At 43.1% G+C, this 15,477-nt stretch overlaps 1 protein-coding gene across 3 annotated transcripts in view; it reads left to right on the forward strand.

Moving 5' to 3' along the window:
- Window positions 1-205: 205 nt before the first annotated feature.
- The window catches only part of MID2 (midline 2), a 211,348-nt gene continuing 196,076 nt past the window's right edge, over window positions 206-15,477 (forward strand). The window contains exons 1-2 of one of the 3 annotated variants that reach the window (XM_072125910.1): window positions 206-251; window positions 7,042-7,752. In XM_072125910.1, the coding sequence (XP_071982011.1) occupies window positions 7,093-7,752 (660 nt within the window). In that variant the 5' untranslated portion in view covers window positions 206-251; window positions 7,042-7,092. Of the gene's footprint in view, window positions 252-3,398; window positions 3,875-3,974; window positions 4,023-7,041; window positions 7,753-15,477 lie in introns of those variants that run through there. The other 2 variants (XM_072125909.1, XM_072125911.1) reach the window with 2 other exon arrangements.

Consider the following 15,477-nt stretch of genomic DNA (forward strand, 5'->3'; position numbering starts at 1 on the left):
ACAGGAACACACGAAAGTGTCTTGAAACGCTAATGGGCTTTCTCTTCCTGGCCTGGTATGGAAACCATAGGAGATCCTAGGAGAAGATCCCGCGGGGAGTGAAGGGAAGTGCTGGAATATAAGGGCGAGGCCGGATTAGCAGGAGCCAATCAGGAGGACGCTGGCCCTTTAAGTCTTAAAGAGCCGGCGCACGCGCGCCCTAGCAGTGGGAGAATGCGGCCTAGCAAGAGTACAGCCAGGAGTGTGGAGAGGTGAGTCCAGGGTGGGGAGCGCATAGAGGGGCGCTGCGATCCGCGACAAGGATTAAGGGTGCATCTGTGACAAAGAGGTTTATTCACTTACAACATCCATAATGAAGTGGGTAAAACTCTGAACTCCCGACAGGAGTGGCTTGAAGTAGCGCTCAAAAGGAATCAGGTCCACAGGAGTAGTGCAAAATATACTGGTTCTTTTATTGGTTGCTATGAGTTTCGGTCTAGAACCTGGACCTTCGTCGAGCATCTTCGCAACGCATAGCAACCAACAATACCAACAGCACTTAACAATACGATCTATTTACCCTAATCATATATAACACGAGGAGAGACCCCTTGTCTTTTTGCTTCCTCTCTCTGACTTTCACTGGAGGCATAGGGTCTAAAGGTCGTGAGACCCCCTAGCACTCTCGTTTTCTTAGGTCGTTTTATCAATCCATAATATAGAGCATCTATGTCTGATTGCTGACTCTCTGGGACCCCAGTGATTGAGAGAGTTCCTAAGCACCACTGTCACCACTCTCTGAATGGGTTCTTGCTGCAGAGGTCTAGGTTTGTAAAATAGCCTGAAAAGGTGTCTAATGACTAAAAGGGAACTTTCGATCAGATTTCATCTCATCAAACTACTAGTCCCTTGAGAGCTGCTCAGCTTGAGGCTGTGATTACAAGTGTAAGGAAAAAATGGGCACAGGCACCAGAACTAATGGGTTGCGTCAGAAGCACAGGGATGCTTCTTGGGGGATGACGCTTCTTGGGGGATGACGCTTTTCGAGGGAGGACGTCCCTCTTCATCAGATCCAAGTAAACGGTTGGAATAAATGTGATTGGGGAGATGGACATGGGACTTCCCAGCTCTGGTTTTATGCTTGTTGTCTGAATATAACCTAGCCTGGAGATGAATGCACACACATGGGAGTGCTGGAGGAATAGGGGAGTAATGTTGTATTCATGCCGTACAGAGAAATACAGCGTACACTCCCACATACTGTATTGTATTCTATAGCAATAGCTCTATGAAGGATCTTATCTAAAATGTAAATTAAGGAGAATGTTATAAAAGAATAGCTTATACGTAGTATCACATTTTCTATGTAGCAATAGCTAATCTCTGTCATCTGCATCCAGTATTCTAATGGTAACAATCTCACGCTTATTTCCATTAAAGCTGAAGGTCCGGAATACTACATTTCTAAATATTACATTGAATTCTTAAAATAAAGTGCACCATTGTGTTACATCCAAATAAGTCATTAAAGGATAGCATGTATAGTATATTACTGACAATGAACCCTCTGTGCAACAATATGTGCATCTTCATGACAAAGCGGCCTGAGGGACAACTGATCTGTGTTCCTCCTGCCTACCTCCTGACTAACAGCAGGGTAATAGCCAGTCACAGCTGTGCCAGTCCTTTGTTGGTACCAGTGTTGCTGTTGATATTGGCACAGTGTGATGTTAAACTGGTATTGTTGGCAGATGCTGCAAAATCTGCAAAAGTATTGAGTTATTAACCTCTAAACTGACTTTGCAGATACCAGTATATTCTGTAGTCAATAAGCGGCACATATATCTGTCAATAATAAGGTACAGAAGGGAAGTGTGACTAGGGGTATAGCAAGAGGCCATGGGGCCGCTCTCCATGCAACATATTTAAAAAGTCATCTCTATACTGGTATCTACTCTATATGGAACCTTAATAGATTCTTACATAGTACTCAATGCATAAAGTGATGTGACAGAACATGAATAACTGTGATGTCATCATATAAGAATAATAAAATAATAAATTCACAACTAACCTACTTTATGAGAAACATATGAATTCACAGTTATGCCGCAGTAGTGCACACAGTGATCTCACAGAACAGGATGAAGCTCACAGTAATGTTGTCATTTAGACTAATGTGCACATCAAAAATTGGTGCTGGGCAAGACAACTTTCTTTCTTAATAATAATAATTCCATTATTTATATAGCGCACACAGATTACGCAGCGCTGCACAGATCTTGCCAAATCAGTCCCTGTCCCCAATTGCGCTCACAATCTAATCAACCTACCAGTATGTTTTGGAGTGTGGGAGAAAACCGGAGGACCTGGAGGAAACCCACGCAAACACGCAGAGAACATACAGACACTTTGCAGATGTTGACCTGGGTGGGACTCAAACCCAGTACTCCAGTGCCACCCTGTATTACTTTTGAAGTATCTTTAAAGGAAACCTACCGCTTAAAAGTGGTAGGTTTTACACAAATATACATGGCACCAGCTCAGGGTGAGCTGGTGCCAGAGCATATTTTTATTAGTAGAATAAAGCCCCTATCACTGATTTATAAGTTATATTAACTTATATCTCGGTGCACCGCACTAGGGCACGGCGTACCATGCACACACCCGTCCGTGTGCCGGATTCTGAAGTGCTGGAGAGCCGGTGAAGTCACCAAGCTCTCCGGCGCATGCACGGGTGCGCACATGGTGCGCCGTGCCCTAGTGCGGTGCGCCGAGATAAAGGTTAATATAACTTATAAATCGGTCGATAGGGGCTTTATTCTACTAATAAAAATATGCTCCGGCACCAGCTCACCCTGAACTGGTGCCATGTATATGTGTGTAAAACCTACCACTTTTAAGTGGTAGGTTTCCTTTAAGTGCACTATATCTTGAATACTGAATACTACATCATTATGTATATACTGTGACATCATTAATTTCCATAATTTCTTCATTGCCATAAATCCTTGTCCTTGAGTGGTTATAATCTGTGCCACTAAAACAAAAACAAGAATATGTATGGATTTTGGCCCCTAAACATTATGTTTTGGCAATAGAGTTTTTTTTTCTCTGCACAGTATTTGCTGGTAGAAAAACATTATTCTTATTCTGCAACTACATCCTTGTACATCAAAACCTGTGACAACTTGTAGCTACTATCAGGATGACACACAACCTCTGAGTAGCCAGTAAAGCTGAGGACTCATCATTGAACCCTGGATTGTTCTTCCTGTATATGACACTCACCCTGGTGTAAATTGTGGGAGATAATTTAGGGAATCTGAGGGTCTGTAGGCTGTACATGAGGATGGGGAGTGCAGTACTGAGGTTTTGGGGCAGGGGGACCCCTCTCCCCTTGTATCAGCTCTTGTCCTGGCTCTGACTTTCCTATGTGCCAGGGAGTGGGAGTGAGGATGGATCAATACTGGAAGTAACTGCACTGCTGCCATCCCTCCCCGGCTGACACACAGCGCATCCATCACTACACACAGGCAGGACCCTCTCTCCGGAGCACACTGGGTGCCCCTGCTGGGTGACGTGCACCCTGGTTCCTGTGTGTGGGTGTACAGTGTGACTACAGCCTGGCACAGCGCTGGGTGAAGCCACATGCTCCAGGATCCAAGCGGCGGCGGCAGCAGCATACTAACTACTGACAGACGGCAGCACCCTACTATCCTGAGCCTGACAGCCGGCAGCACCCCACTCCTCTGAGCCTGGCACCCAGCTGCACCCCACTCCTCTGAGCCTGGCACCCGGCTGCACCCCACTCCTCTGAGCCTGGCACCCAGCTGCACCCACTCCTCTGAGCCTGGCACCTGCCACCAGTCATGGCCCGCTGGGAAAGTTACGGGTAATGTATGTCTTTGTACTGTACGGAGCCAATGGGTGCACCTGCCTACACCCCCTCCCCACCCATCCGGGCACAGTGCATGGGTGTCTCTGTCACCTGGAGGGGTGTGTGCTGCAGATTGGGTAGCAGAAGGGTGGATGTTTATGCTGTGAGTATAGTACAGTAGGCACTGGGTGTCATCTCCTCCATCTATCATAGCACTAGGTTTATTATCTACATCCTTACTGTATTCATCTACTTATCTGTCTGTCTATCTATCCATCTTTTTAATTCCTGTGTGTTACTACCTGCCTCCCTACTGTATCTATTTATGTATGTATGTATGTATGTATGTATCTATCTATCTATCTATCTATCTATCTATCTATCTATCTATCTATCTATCTTTCTTATTACTGTGTGTTATTATCTACCTACCTTTCATTTCCCTTTAATGTCAGTCTTTCTAGCTTTCTAACTATCTGTCTATCTATGCTATCTATTTATCTAGCTATCCATATCTATCTATCTGTCTTTAGTAATGTAGTAGTAAGTATTTATTGCAGTAAATCACTTATTCTGTCATGACATTATTCACAGCAAGATTTCTAATCCAATAATTCTTATTATACAATCATGATAATTGTTTGGTGTTTTTTCATTTTTTATTTGCTTTGTGGTGATTTATAAATTGCCTGTTCTATCTGAATGCAATAATTTCTTGGATTGAGGGTTTCAGAGTCACCCCTGAGCGTTGTACCCTGTACCCAATCAGGCATCACATAACTATGTAACCACGCCCCTTAGTAACATGCCAATATGTCAAAGCTTTTATCACCTCCCCAGAAAATGGCGTATTGTTTGTAAATATGGCGAATTGCGGCCAATTACCTTGTATGGAGTGTAATGAATTCATCCTCCTATTGTTCCCCTCGTATTTCATCATTACTTTTGTATTGTGCTTTACTTTCACTGATGATTGTCCTTCCTGATACCCATAATATCTTCCTCTTTAATCACTGCCGTAACAATTAATGATTAAGCTAAAACATTTCGATGTTATTTCAGTTTAGAAGTGCAACTCACAAGTTGTAAAAGAAAAAAACTAAATTTTGAGGTTTTTTGCTGAAGTCAGATAGTTCTGATCTTGGATCATTTATATAGTGAAGCCTAAGAATGCCCTCTAACCACCAGAAATGCAGTCCCCAGCATTGTCCCTATGAGAATACATGTTAGCTTACTGTATAGTTAAAAGGTCATGACACCAACATACTGAGAGAATATATTTAACTTATTATTTAGCTTAGATTTTCTAGGATTTTCTTTTTGTAACCTGGAACTTAGGACCATAGTCATCCATGCTGGCTGTCATGTAGGAGGCTATGAGTCACCATATAAAGGTAGAAGCTGATACACCCCGTTCTGGTGATATTCTGCATGCATAACTATTGGTACATGCTTCTTTATAAACATCATGAGAGCTAGAAATGCAAACAAGTAACTTTTTTATCCCCCGTGACAATTAAAGTAAAATAGTATCTGAGCTGCAGCTACACATTGAATAGAGTTGTACTTCTGCCTCCATTCTCTGTGTTGTTCTATTGGGGTCTGCTAATCACAGGTGGATCCTGGGATCTCATATTGTGGATAGGAAAACACCTTTTCATTTTGCTCTGATCAACCTAAGAATTACATTACAGAATCCCATAGGAAAGCCTATTTCATAGTATAGCGACATTAAACTTGCCCCTATTAGGTCTGTTTAGTAAGACTATGCAGCAAAACAATGGGGTGTCTTTAAGATATGCCCTTGGGTTTCCAAAAATTTTATTCTAAAAAGCTATTGAGCGCAACTAACCTATGAAAATATATGACCCATACCCTTTTACATATACAAAATTATATATGACTAGGGCACCTAAAGTTCATCTCTGAGAATTCCTTTACTCCAGTAGTGGATATTAATTGACATTTGCGTTGGTAAATGATAGCGCCTTGAGGTTACAGGAACAGAGAGGTTCTCAGTTCATTGTGATGAGTTTTGTCACTGATTGCAGTGAAATCTGGCACAAGGAGACTCATGATTATTTTTTTCATGTTAAAGTAAGAGGCACTAGCCAAAGAAAATCGTCTTGTTGTAGTCCTTCTGTTAGTCAGGGGTCTCTCTAATCAGGGATGTGTAATTGGAGACCGTTTTGGTGGAGTCCAAGTTGGAATAAAATCAACCAACTCCAAAAAACATATAATAAATTGTTACAATTAGTTTACTGCAGAATGTGCTGAATATTAAGGGGATTAATGGGAATTTAGGGAAATTATGGAATGTACTATAAATGTCTGTTCTATTCCTGATCTAAGGTTGTAGGCTTTTAGTTGAGATGATAAGGATGCATTTTTTGCTCATACTCAGAAGTGAAGCTCCAAATAAAGTATGTGAAACTTTACCTGGCTCACTGCAAGATGCTTCAGTCTGAGTCCCGGAGAGGAAAATTTCAAATAACATCTTCTGTCTGCTCTGTAATATATTAAATTCTCTCCTGTTACTCCTGGCTCCTGCCACTCCCTCCACCTGATGATGTGTCAGCTCACTGCTCACCTTTTCCCATCAGCATCTCCGTGCAAGGAGAAGATGATAGAGAGGGCAGTATGGGATTGTTTGTTTTAAAGCCCTCCCCTCCTGGTAATTGGAAGTAGTTCAAATTATCATTCGTCACCCCACATTGGAAAAAGTGGGGCAACCATCCCTAAAAATTTTAACAAAAGCTATAGGATATTGTAAACTATTTACTCACACTAGGACCCTCACCTTTTGGGATCCTGACGCTCCTGTGTTATGGTTTCTCAGGTGCCTTGCCAGTCTCTATTTAATAGCCTCCAGAGATTATGTGCGGACACTACCGAAGACCAATCACTGTGACTAGCTGCAATGGTCACATAAACGTGTCAGAATGTTATGGCTGAAGGTCATGGAGATTCAAAGCATAATAGATGGAGATGTTTGGATGGCTCTGGTTAGTTATTTGCAGCATTCTAAAACTTTGTTTTAATTATTCTTTAGAGGGACAAAAAAAACTGTAGACTTGAGAAGATAATTAGTTTTAATGTTTTTTTTTTGTTTCGGGCACATTCGAGCATGTGTATAGTGTATTTGTGATATTCTACAAAACTAAAAATTTGTTTTTATTTAGGTAAGATGATGACTCTCAAGATCTCCTGAATCTGGAATGGTTTAGCCAAACATGGAAACACTGGAGTCAGAACTAACCTGTCCAATTTGTCTGGAGCTATTTGAGGACCCACTTCTGCTTCCGTGTGCTCATAGCCTTTGTTTCAGCTGTGCCCACCGAATACTGGTTTCTGGAAATTCTTCCAGTGAAATAGTGGAACCTGTAACAGCCTTTCAGTGTCCAACCTGCAGATATGTCATTTCTCTCAATCATCGCGGTTTGGAAGGGTTGAAACGCAACGTCACATTACAAAACATTATTGACCGCTTCCAGAAGGCCTCTCTGAGTGTGCCAAGTTCTCCAAGTGACGAAAATAGAGACAAAATCTACAAAACTATACCAATCATGGCAACAGAAAGGATCCCATGCCAGTTTTGTGAGGTCGAACCACCAAGAGATGCTGTGAAGACATGTGTCACTTGTGAGGTGTCTTATTGTGACCGCTGTCTACGAGCAACTCATCCTAACAAAAAACCTTTCACCAGCCACCGTCTGGTGGAGCCAGTACCGGATGCACATTTTCGTGGACTTGTTTGTATGGAACATGAGAACGAAAAGGTTAATATGTACTGTACCGTAGATGATCAGCTTATTTGTGCCTTATGCAAATTAGTTGGTAGACACAGAGAGCATCAGGTGGCTTCATTAAGTGATCGTTATGAGAAACTAAAGGTAAGACCACATGGTAATTCAAATGTCTTTTCTTGGTTAATTCATTCATTTATATTGTTATATCTATTACAGTGTTTATTTTATTTATTTTAAGCATGGACTATATATTTTACTTACTTCCTTGTCATTTTGCCCTCTTACCTGCTTCTGATAAGCTAAAGGGTTATTTTGAGATTTCCTTGTTTCTTTACCTCCATCAGTTCCATACAACGAGTAATGGGTAGATACAGGGTTGGTTAAGAGTTCTACAAGTAGTAGTTTAAAATGAGGTGACACAGAGACAGGGCCAACGCCAGCACTGGGCATACCTGGGCAAGTACTGTGGCCCAGGGCTCCTGGGGCGGCCCACATAAGCAATCCATGGGGTGAGGGGGGCTGTATCTAATGAATCCATAGGGGGGAGGGGGGTTTTATATAAAATAACCATAAGGGGGCTATATATAAAATAACCTTGAGGGGGCTGATTGGGATGATGAATTTGGGAATATTTTAGGAAACAGGAGAATGTTTTAGTTTCTGAATTTTTAATGCCACCACCTGAGTTCAATGCAAACTGGCCCACTGAGGCTCTGCCGCCCTATGGCCTACTGAATGCTGGAGACGACCCTGCACAGAGCTGTTAAAACTAAGGTTTTATTGAGTGTGGAAACGCATTTCAAAACTAAAAATTCCCTCTTGGATGGTCTAAAAAAAGATAGCTGCAGAGTTTGTAGCAGGTACCCTAATCTATAACATGTAGACCGTACCTGCTTCATGCTGTGGTACCTCTCCTTGGCCTGATAAACAAGCATGTGTTAGCATTGAAACTCTGTTCCACACTCAATAAAACTTTGCAGTTTTATCAGTCTCCCTGTGACCTAATTTTTCATTAAAACTGCTGGTTGTGCTCCTAACCAGCCTACCTTCATGACCACCAACACAAGGAAGGTCGTAGCAACTACTGAATCTCCTAAATAAGCTATGAGAACAGGGGGGGGGGGGGGGCAAAAGATGCGGTGGCAATCGGACCCAAAATGGTTAAGGGGGCCCATAAGGTGTCACTTTCCCAAGACTAGTACTATAAACCATACAATATATTTGGGGGCCCGGCACAGAATTTTCCCTGGGGCCCATCAGCTTTACCTTAAGCCACTGTATGAGAGCATGCGTATAGTAGGACACAGGTGCACCAGCATCGTGTACCCAGAAACTAATTTGCATAAAGATAAATGCATCATTTTCTCTAGTATGACAGTAAAAGATGGTCTGTAAAGCTCATAAGGTGCCCTACACATTCCTGTTTCTACTGTGTGAGATCAGGTATTGTGCACACCTTTTATTATTATAGGGATTGTGGGAAAAATGGGAAGCTAATTTTATTGTGAAGTGATGGTTATATCTGACAGGCAGATGTTACGGTCACCTAAAAACGATCTGGATTTGCACATTCACCGACATAGTGACAGAATAGAAATTGGATTTGAGGAAAATGTTCTGTCATCCAGGCCTACAGGATCTCCTGCTAAGTGGGGATCACTTTGTGAAGGTCACTTGTTCACTTGGCAGGTGTGTAGTCATTAGATACTTGTCAGTCCCTTGTCATGATGTAGATGTTCACACATTTATTTCATCTGCATGGCTGCTGTGTTATCAGGATTTCTGCTTTCAGCTGGTATGTTATAGACGCGATTCAGCACACAGCAATTTCTAGAGCTGTTTCAGCATATTTAATGGTTCTTTCTTTTTGCTAATTTTAAGCAATTTTTGGTCAAAATTTCATGTGACATTTGTTGTAGTGAACAGACCATAAATTTGCTGTATTTCAAACGTTTAAAGGGGTTGTATGGCCAATATATGTTAAAATGACTTTACTTTATAAGCACCTTGTTTTTTTGGTTTAAATGTTGTTGTTTCTTTTATTTTTAAAGAGTTTTTAAATTTTAATCCATGAGGCCCTAAAAATGGCCGCCCCGTGTTGCATTCCCTGTTCTCACAGAGCTGTCTGTGCGGGGACACGTTACATACAGCGCATGCTGATAGTATCATAGTATACAAGGCTGGAAAAAGATGCAAGCACATGAAGTGCAACCTTTAAATAAATGTTTTTTCTCTATAACCCGTGATACCCGAGTCAGCCAGGCCTCTCTTGAACATGTACATAGAGTCCGCCATAACAACCTCCTGCAGCAGAGAGTTCCATAGTCTCACTGCTCTTACAGTAAAGAACCTTTGTCTATGTTGATGGTAGAATCGCCTCTCCTCTAGGTGTAGAGGATACCCCCTGTCTATGGTGATGGTAGAACCGCCTCTCCTCTAGGTGTAGAGGATGCCCCCTGTCTATGGTGATGGTAGAACCTCCTCTCCTCTAGGTGTAGAGGATGCCCCTTGTCTATGGTGATGGTAGAACCTCCTCTCCTCTTGGTGTAGAGGATTCCCCCTGTCTATGGTGATGGTAGAACCACCTCTCCTCTAGGTGTATAGGATGCTCCCTGTCTATGGTGATGGTAGAACCTCCTCTCCTTTAGGTATAGGGGTGTCCCCTCTCTATGGTGATGGTAGAACCTCCTCTCCTCTAGGTGTAGAGGATGCTCCCTGTCTATGGTGATGGTAGAACCGCCTCTCCTCTAGATGTAGAGGATGCCCCCTGTCTATGGTGATGGTAGAACCTCCTCTCCTCTAGATGTAGAGGATGCCCCCTGTCTATGGTGATGGTAGAACCTCCTCTCCTCTAGATGTAGAGGATGCCCCCTGTCTTTGTTGATGGTAGAACCACCTCTCCTCTAGGTGTAGAGGATGCCACCTGTCTATGGTGATGGTAGAACTCCCTCTCTTCTAGGTGTAGAGGATGCCACCTGTCTATGGTGATGGTATAACTCCCTCTCCTCTAGGTGTAGAGGATGCCACCTGTCTATGGTGATGGTAGAACCTCCTCTCTTCTAGGTGTAGAGGATGCCCCCTGTCTATGGTGATGGTAGAACTCCCTCTCTTCTAGGTGTAGAGGATGCCACCTGTCTATGGTGATGGTATAACTCCCTCTCCTCTAGGTGTAGAGGATGCCACCTGTCTATGGTGATGGTAGAACCTCCTCTCCTCTAGGTGTAGAGGATGCCCCCTGTCTATGGTGATGGTAGAACCTCCTCTCCTCTAGATGTAGAGGATGCCCCCTGTCTATGGTGATGGTAGAACCACCTCTCCTCTAGGTGTAGAGGATGCCACCTGTCTATGGTGATGGTAGAACTCCCTCTCTTCTAGGTGTAGAGGATGCCACCTGTCTATGGTGATGGTATAACTCCCTCTCCTCGAGGTGTAGAGGATGCCACCTGTCTATGGTGATGGTAGAACCTCCTCTCCTCTAGGTGTAGAGGAGGCCCCCTGTCTATGGTGATGGTAGAACTGCCTCTCCTCTAGGTGTAGAGGATGTCCCCTGTCTATGGCGATGGTAGAACCTCCTCTCCTCTAGGTGTAGAGGATGCCCCCTGTCTATGGTGATGGTGGAACCTCCTCTCCTCTAGGTGTAGAGGATGCCCCCTGTCTATGGTGATGGTAGAACTGCCTCTCCTCTAGAGGTAGAGGATGCCCCCTGTCTATGGTGATGGTAGAACTGCCTCTCCTCTAGGTGTAGAGGATGCTCCATGTCTATGGTGATGGTAGAACCTCCTCTCCTCTAGGTGTAGAGGATGTCCCCTGTCTATGGTGATGGAAGAACCTCCTCTCCTCTAGGTGTAGAGGATGTCCCCTGTCTATGGTGATGGTAGAACCGCCTCTCCTCTAGGTGTAGAGGATGTCCCCTGTCTATGGTGATGGTAGAACCTCCTCTCCTCTAGGTGTAGAGGATGCCCCCTGTCTATGGTGATGATAGAACCTCCTCTCCTCTAGGTGTAGAGGATGCCCCCTGTATATGGTGATGGTAGAATCACTTTTTCTCTAGGTGTAGAGGATGTCCCTGTCTATGGTGATGGTAGAATCACTTTTTCTCTAGGTGTAGAGGATGTCCCCTGTCTATGGTGATGGTAGAATCACTTTTTCTCTAGGTGTAGAGGATGTCCCCTGTCTATGGTCATGGTAGAACCACCTCTCCCCTAGGCATAGAGGATTCCCCCTGTCTATGGTGATGGTAGAACCTCCTCTCATCTAGATGTAGAGGATGCCCCTGTCTCTGTTGATGGTAGAATCGCCTCTCCTCCTGGTGTAGAGGATGCCCCCTGTCTATGGTGATGGTAGAATCACTTTTTCTCTAGGTGTAGAGGATGTCCCCTGTCTATGGTGATGGTAGAACCTCCTCTCCTCTAGGTGTAGAGGATGTCCCCTGTCTATGGTGATGGTAGAACCTCCTCTCATCTAGATGTAGAGGATGCCCCTGTCTCTGTTGATGGTAGAATCGCCTCTCCTCCTGCTGTAGAGGGCGCGCTCACAAAGGGGTTCTATGAACGAGCAGTAGCCCAGTAGAAAGCACATTACATGAATACGCGACAGGAATAAGCAGTAAGACTCCTGGTGTTTACCAGGGGGGTTGGCCAGGGGTAACAAGTGATTTCTAAAGCTCTAAAACAGACATGAATTTACATTAGGTGTCGATAAGATGCATCATGATAAAGCAGATTAAAGATTATTTTGTCACAGTACAGCCCCTTTAAGTACCACCAGGCAAATGATAAAACTACAGTGTATGTAAAGGAGGTCTCAGAGCAGAGGTATATGGTTATTTTTAGGTCTGAGGCCTGCATTGTTTTAAGGCAAAATATAAGACAATTATATACAGGCAGTCCCCGGGTTACATACAAGATAGGGTCTGTAGCTTTGTTCTTAAGTTGAGTTTGTATGTAAGTCGGAACTGTATATTTTATCATTGTAATCCCAGACAGAACTTTTTTGGTCTCTATGACAATTGGTTTTTTAAAAATGTTGGGTTGTCATAAGAATCAATATTAACACTAAAGCTTCATTACAGACGCCTGTGATAACTGTTACAGCTGATTATTGTAGCCTAGGACTAAAGTACAATAAATTACTAATATCCAGAGGTCCGTTTGTAACTAGGGGTCGTATGTAAGTCGAGTGTTCTTAAGTAGGGGACCGCCTGTATAATAATTACAATGACAGAAGAAACAGCTTACAATCTATGAACAGACAATAACATCACAGACTCAAGACTAAACGATTGATTGTAATATCAACTAGACATGTAGTAATAATAATACAGACCCCAGACCAGACATGTAGTATTAATACAGACCAAGACCAAGGGGGAGTGAAAAGGTTTGGATAGGGCTGGATTATCATTGCAGCTTCTGCTATGGGCACTGTGATTCTTCTAATTCATCGGCCCTGGAGAGGAGCTACAATGATATTCCAGAATTAGCAAAAGATAACTGCTTAAATTGCTGTGATGACACTTGGCGATAAATAACTGTGTCAATAAAGTACTTGTTTTGCTGTGGATAATGACACGCTCTTACCAGCTTCAGCCAGCATCTTCTTTTGCTTTTGTCCTTGGGTTGATACAATACAGCACAATACAGACCAAAGCATGTTCATCTCTGGGACACAGAACCAGTCTGCAGCCTGAGCGGTATTATAGATGGACATTCCCATCTTGTTTGCACTTATGATTGTTTGTACAAATGAATGAGGCACTTTCAGGTTTCTGTAAATTGCACCCAAGGATAAACCAGACTTGTGCAAGTCCACAATTCCCTTCCTGGTATCTTGGCTTATTTCTTTAGACTTTCCCATGGAGTTACACAAAGAAGATATTACTCAAATACATCCACAGGTGCGTCTCCAATGAACTCAGATGTTGCTAATAAAACTATTAGATGACTTTTTCATATTGGCTTTCCCAAATAGTTATTCTTTCAATGAGTTTTATTGATCATGTCTTCAAGAACTTGTGTACAAACAAATGTCAGCATTGGCATCAACATGTGTTGCAAACAGTCACCAACATTTGCGGAAAAGTAACAATAGAATTGGTTCACATAAATGGAATGTCACTGGTTGAGCGAGAAGTAAAGGAAGCAGAGAGGGAAGGAAAGAGGAAGGCTAAAGATGGGAAACGGAAAAGGAAGATCTGTCATTATTAAAAGAAGAAGGAAGAAGGCAGCAAGACAGTGTCTGGCTCCAAAGTCAGCCGAGCACCTGTCACTCTTGTTATTAGATCATTTATCTGCCTCCAAAAGTCCTGAACAATCAGTCAATTCCTTACACGTATGTAGTAGAGTGTCGTAATCTCTGCGCTTTCTGAAACACCTGGGCAGACAATTATCAATTTGAGTGCAGGGTGGAGCAGGAAGCGTGCTATAATTTTCAGTGGGATGTAAGTATCTGGCGAATGCGATTAATAAATTGGCGCACAAACAAAAAGGTTTAGAACATTCTCCCCATTCATGAAGGTGAAATGGAACTCCATAGACCAGCTTTTAGTTGCTCTAATTATGTGCCAAGAATTATGCCCCAAAACGAGTCCGAAAATAAGATGCATATGATTTTGTACCCAAAAAAGTTGGAAAAGCACCTACACTTCTTAGATAAGGCACACAAGGCATAGGAAAGTTCATAACAAAAATGCCCCCCCCCCCCCCCCCAGAGTCTGCTGAGGGAAAAATGTGTTCTAATCTAGAGGGTAACATGTACCATCTTATGGGTATTTTACAACTAGCCTCAATTAAAGATGTGTTCCATAAGGATTAAGTCAGTGTCCCATCGGTGTAGTGTATGGAAACTTTTGACTTTGCAGAAAGCCATAACTTGGCCTTAAAAATGCCTTTGGGCATTTGGCAAATATATATAACCTTAGTTAAGAAAAACTTGAATATGTGTCCTTTTATATAGTTTATGTAAACTTCTGGTTCCAATTGTCTTTGGTGGGGTTACAACGCACCCACAACAGAAATTAATACTTGACCCTCCATCAGAATGACTATTTATAAACGCAGAGGAATCGCGGCTTTGTCTCCTAGGTTTGCCCGAATTGCTCTGATCTTAGTGTATGTCTTCCGTCTAATCCCTTGCTGCTCCTCAAAAAATTGGCAGGAATGAACAGGACAACCAAGATAGCCTTCTGTCTCCGTCCTGCTGTTATCTAATAAACGAGAGTGACACAAAGCTGCCCTGCCCTAAAATGTACTGTGTGTTTTATTACTTCCTAAGCTGCTTTCAGCATCTGCAGGATCATGCAATTATATACAAAATCGCATTAATCTGCTGATGCTGTGAGATCCACTTATATTATAGGAAGGAAAGAGATGCAGAGCAGCCGTCTGACTGTATAGTGCAGTGATGGCGAACCTTTCAGAGACCGAGTGCACAAAATGCAAACCGGACCCACTTATTTATTGCAAAGTGCCAACACAACAATTCTAGCATTAAATTACTAAAATCTTGCTCCGTGATATTCCACAGCTTTCAACGGTCATGAGGACACCAATATCATTGACAGAAGGTGGGAGAATTCAGATTGCTATTGGAGCTTCCCTGAACAGGAAGAATTGTGGGGCCAAGAGCAGGAGCTTCAATATCTCCACTGATAATCTGACCATGTCCACATCTTCTCTTCCTGCAGTCTCAGGTAGACCCAGATGCTTCACGTCCTGGGCTACCTGGGCCTGCAGAAGGATCCCTCAAGTCCTGTCTGGCGAATTCTGTGCTGGGGCAACAGGCATAGTGCCCAAAGAGAGGGTTCAGAGTGCCACCTCTGGCACCCGTGTCATAGGTTCGCCACCACTGGTATAGCGTGTAGAGACTTGG

Source organism: Engystomops pustulosus, chromosome 9 (genome assembly GCF_040894005.1).
Source record: "Engystomops pustulosus chromosome 9, aEngPut4.maternal, whole genome shotgun sequence".
NCBI lineage: Eukaryota > Metazoa > Chordata > Amphibia > Anura > Leptodactylidae > Engystomops > Engystomops pustulosus.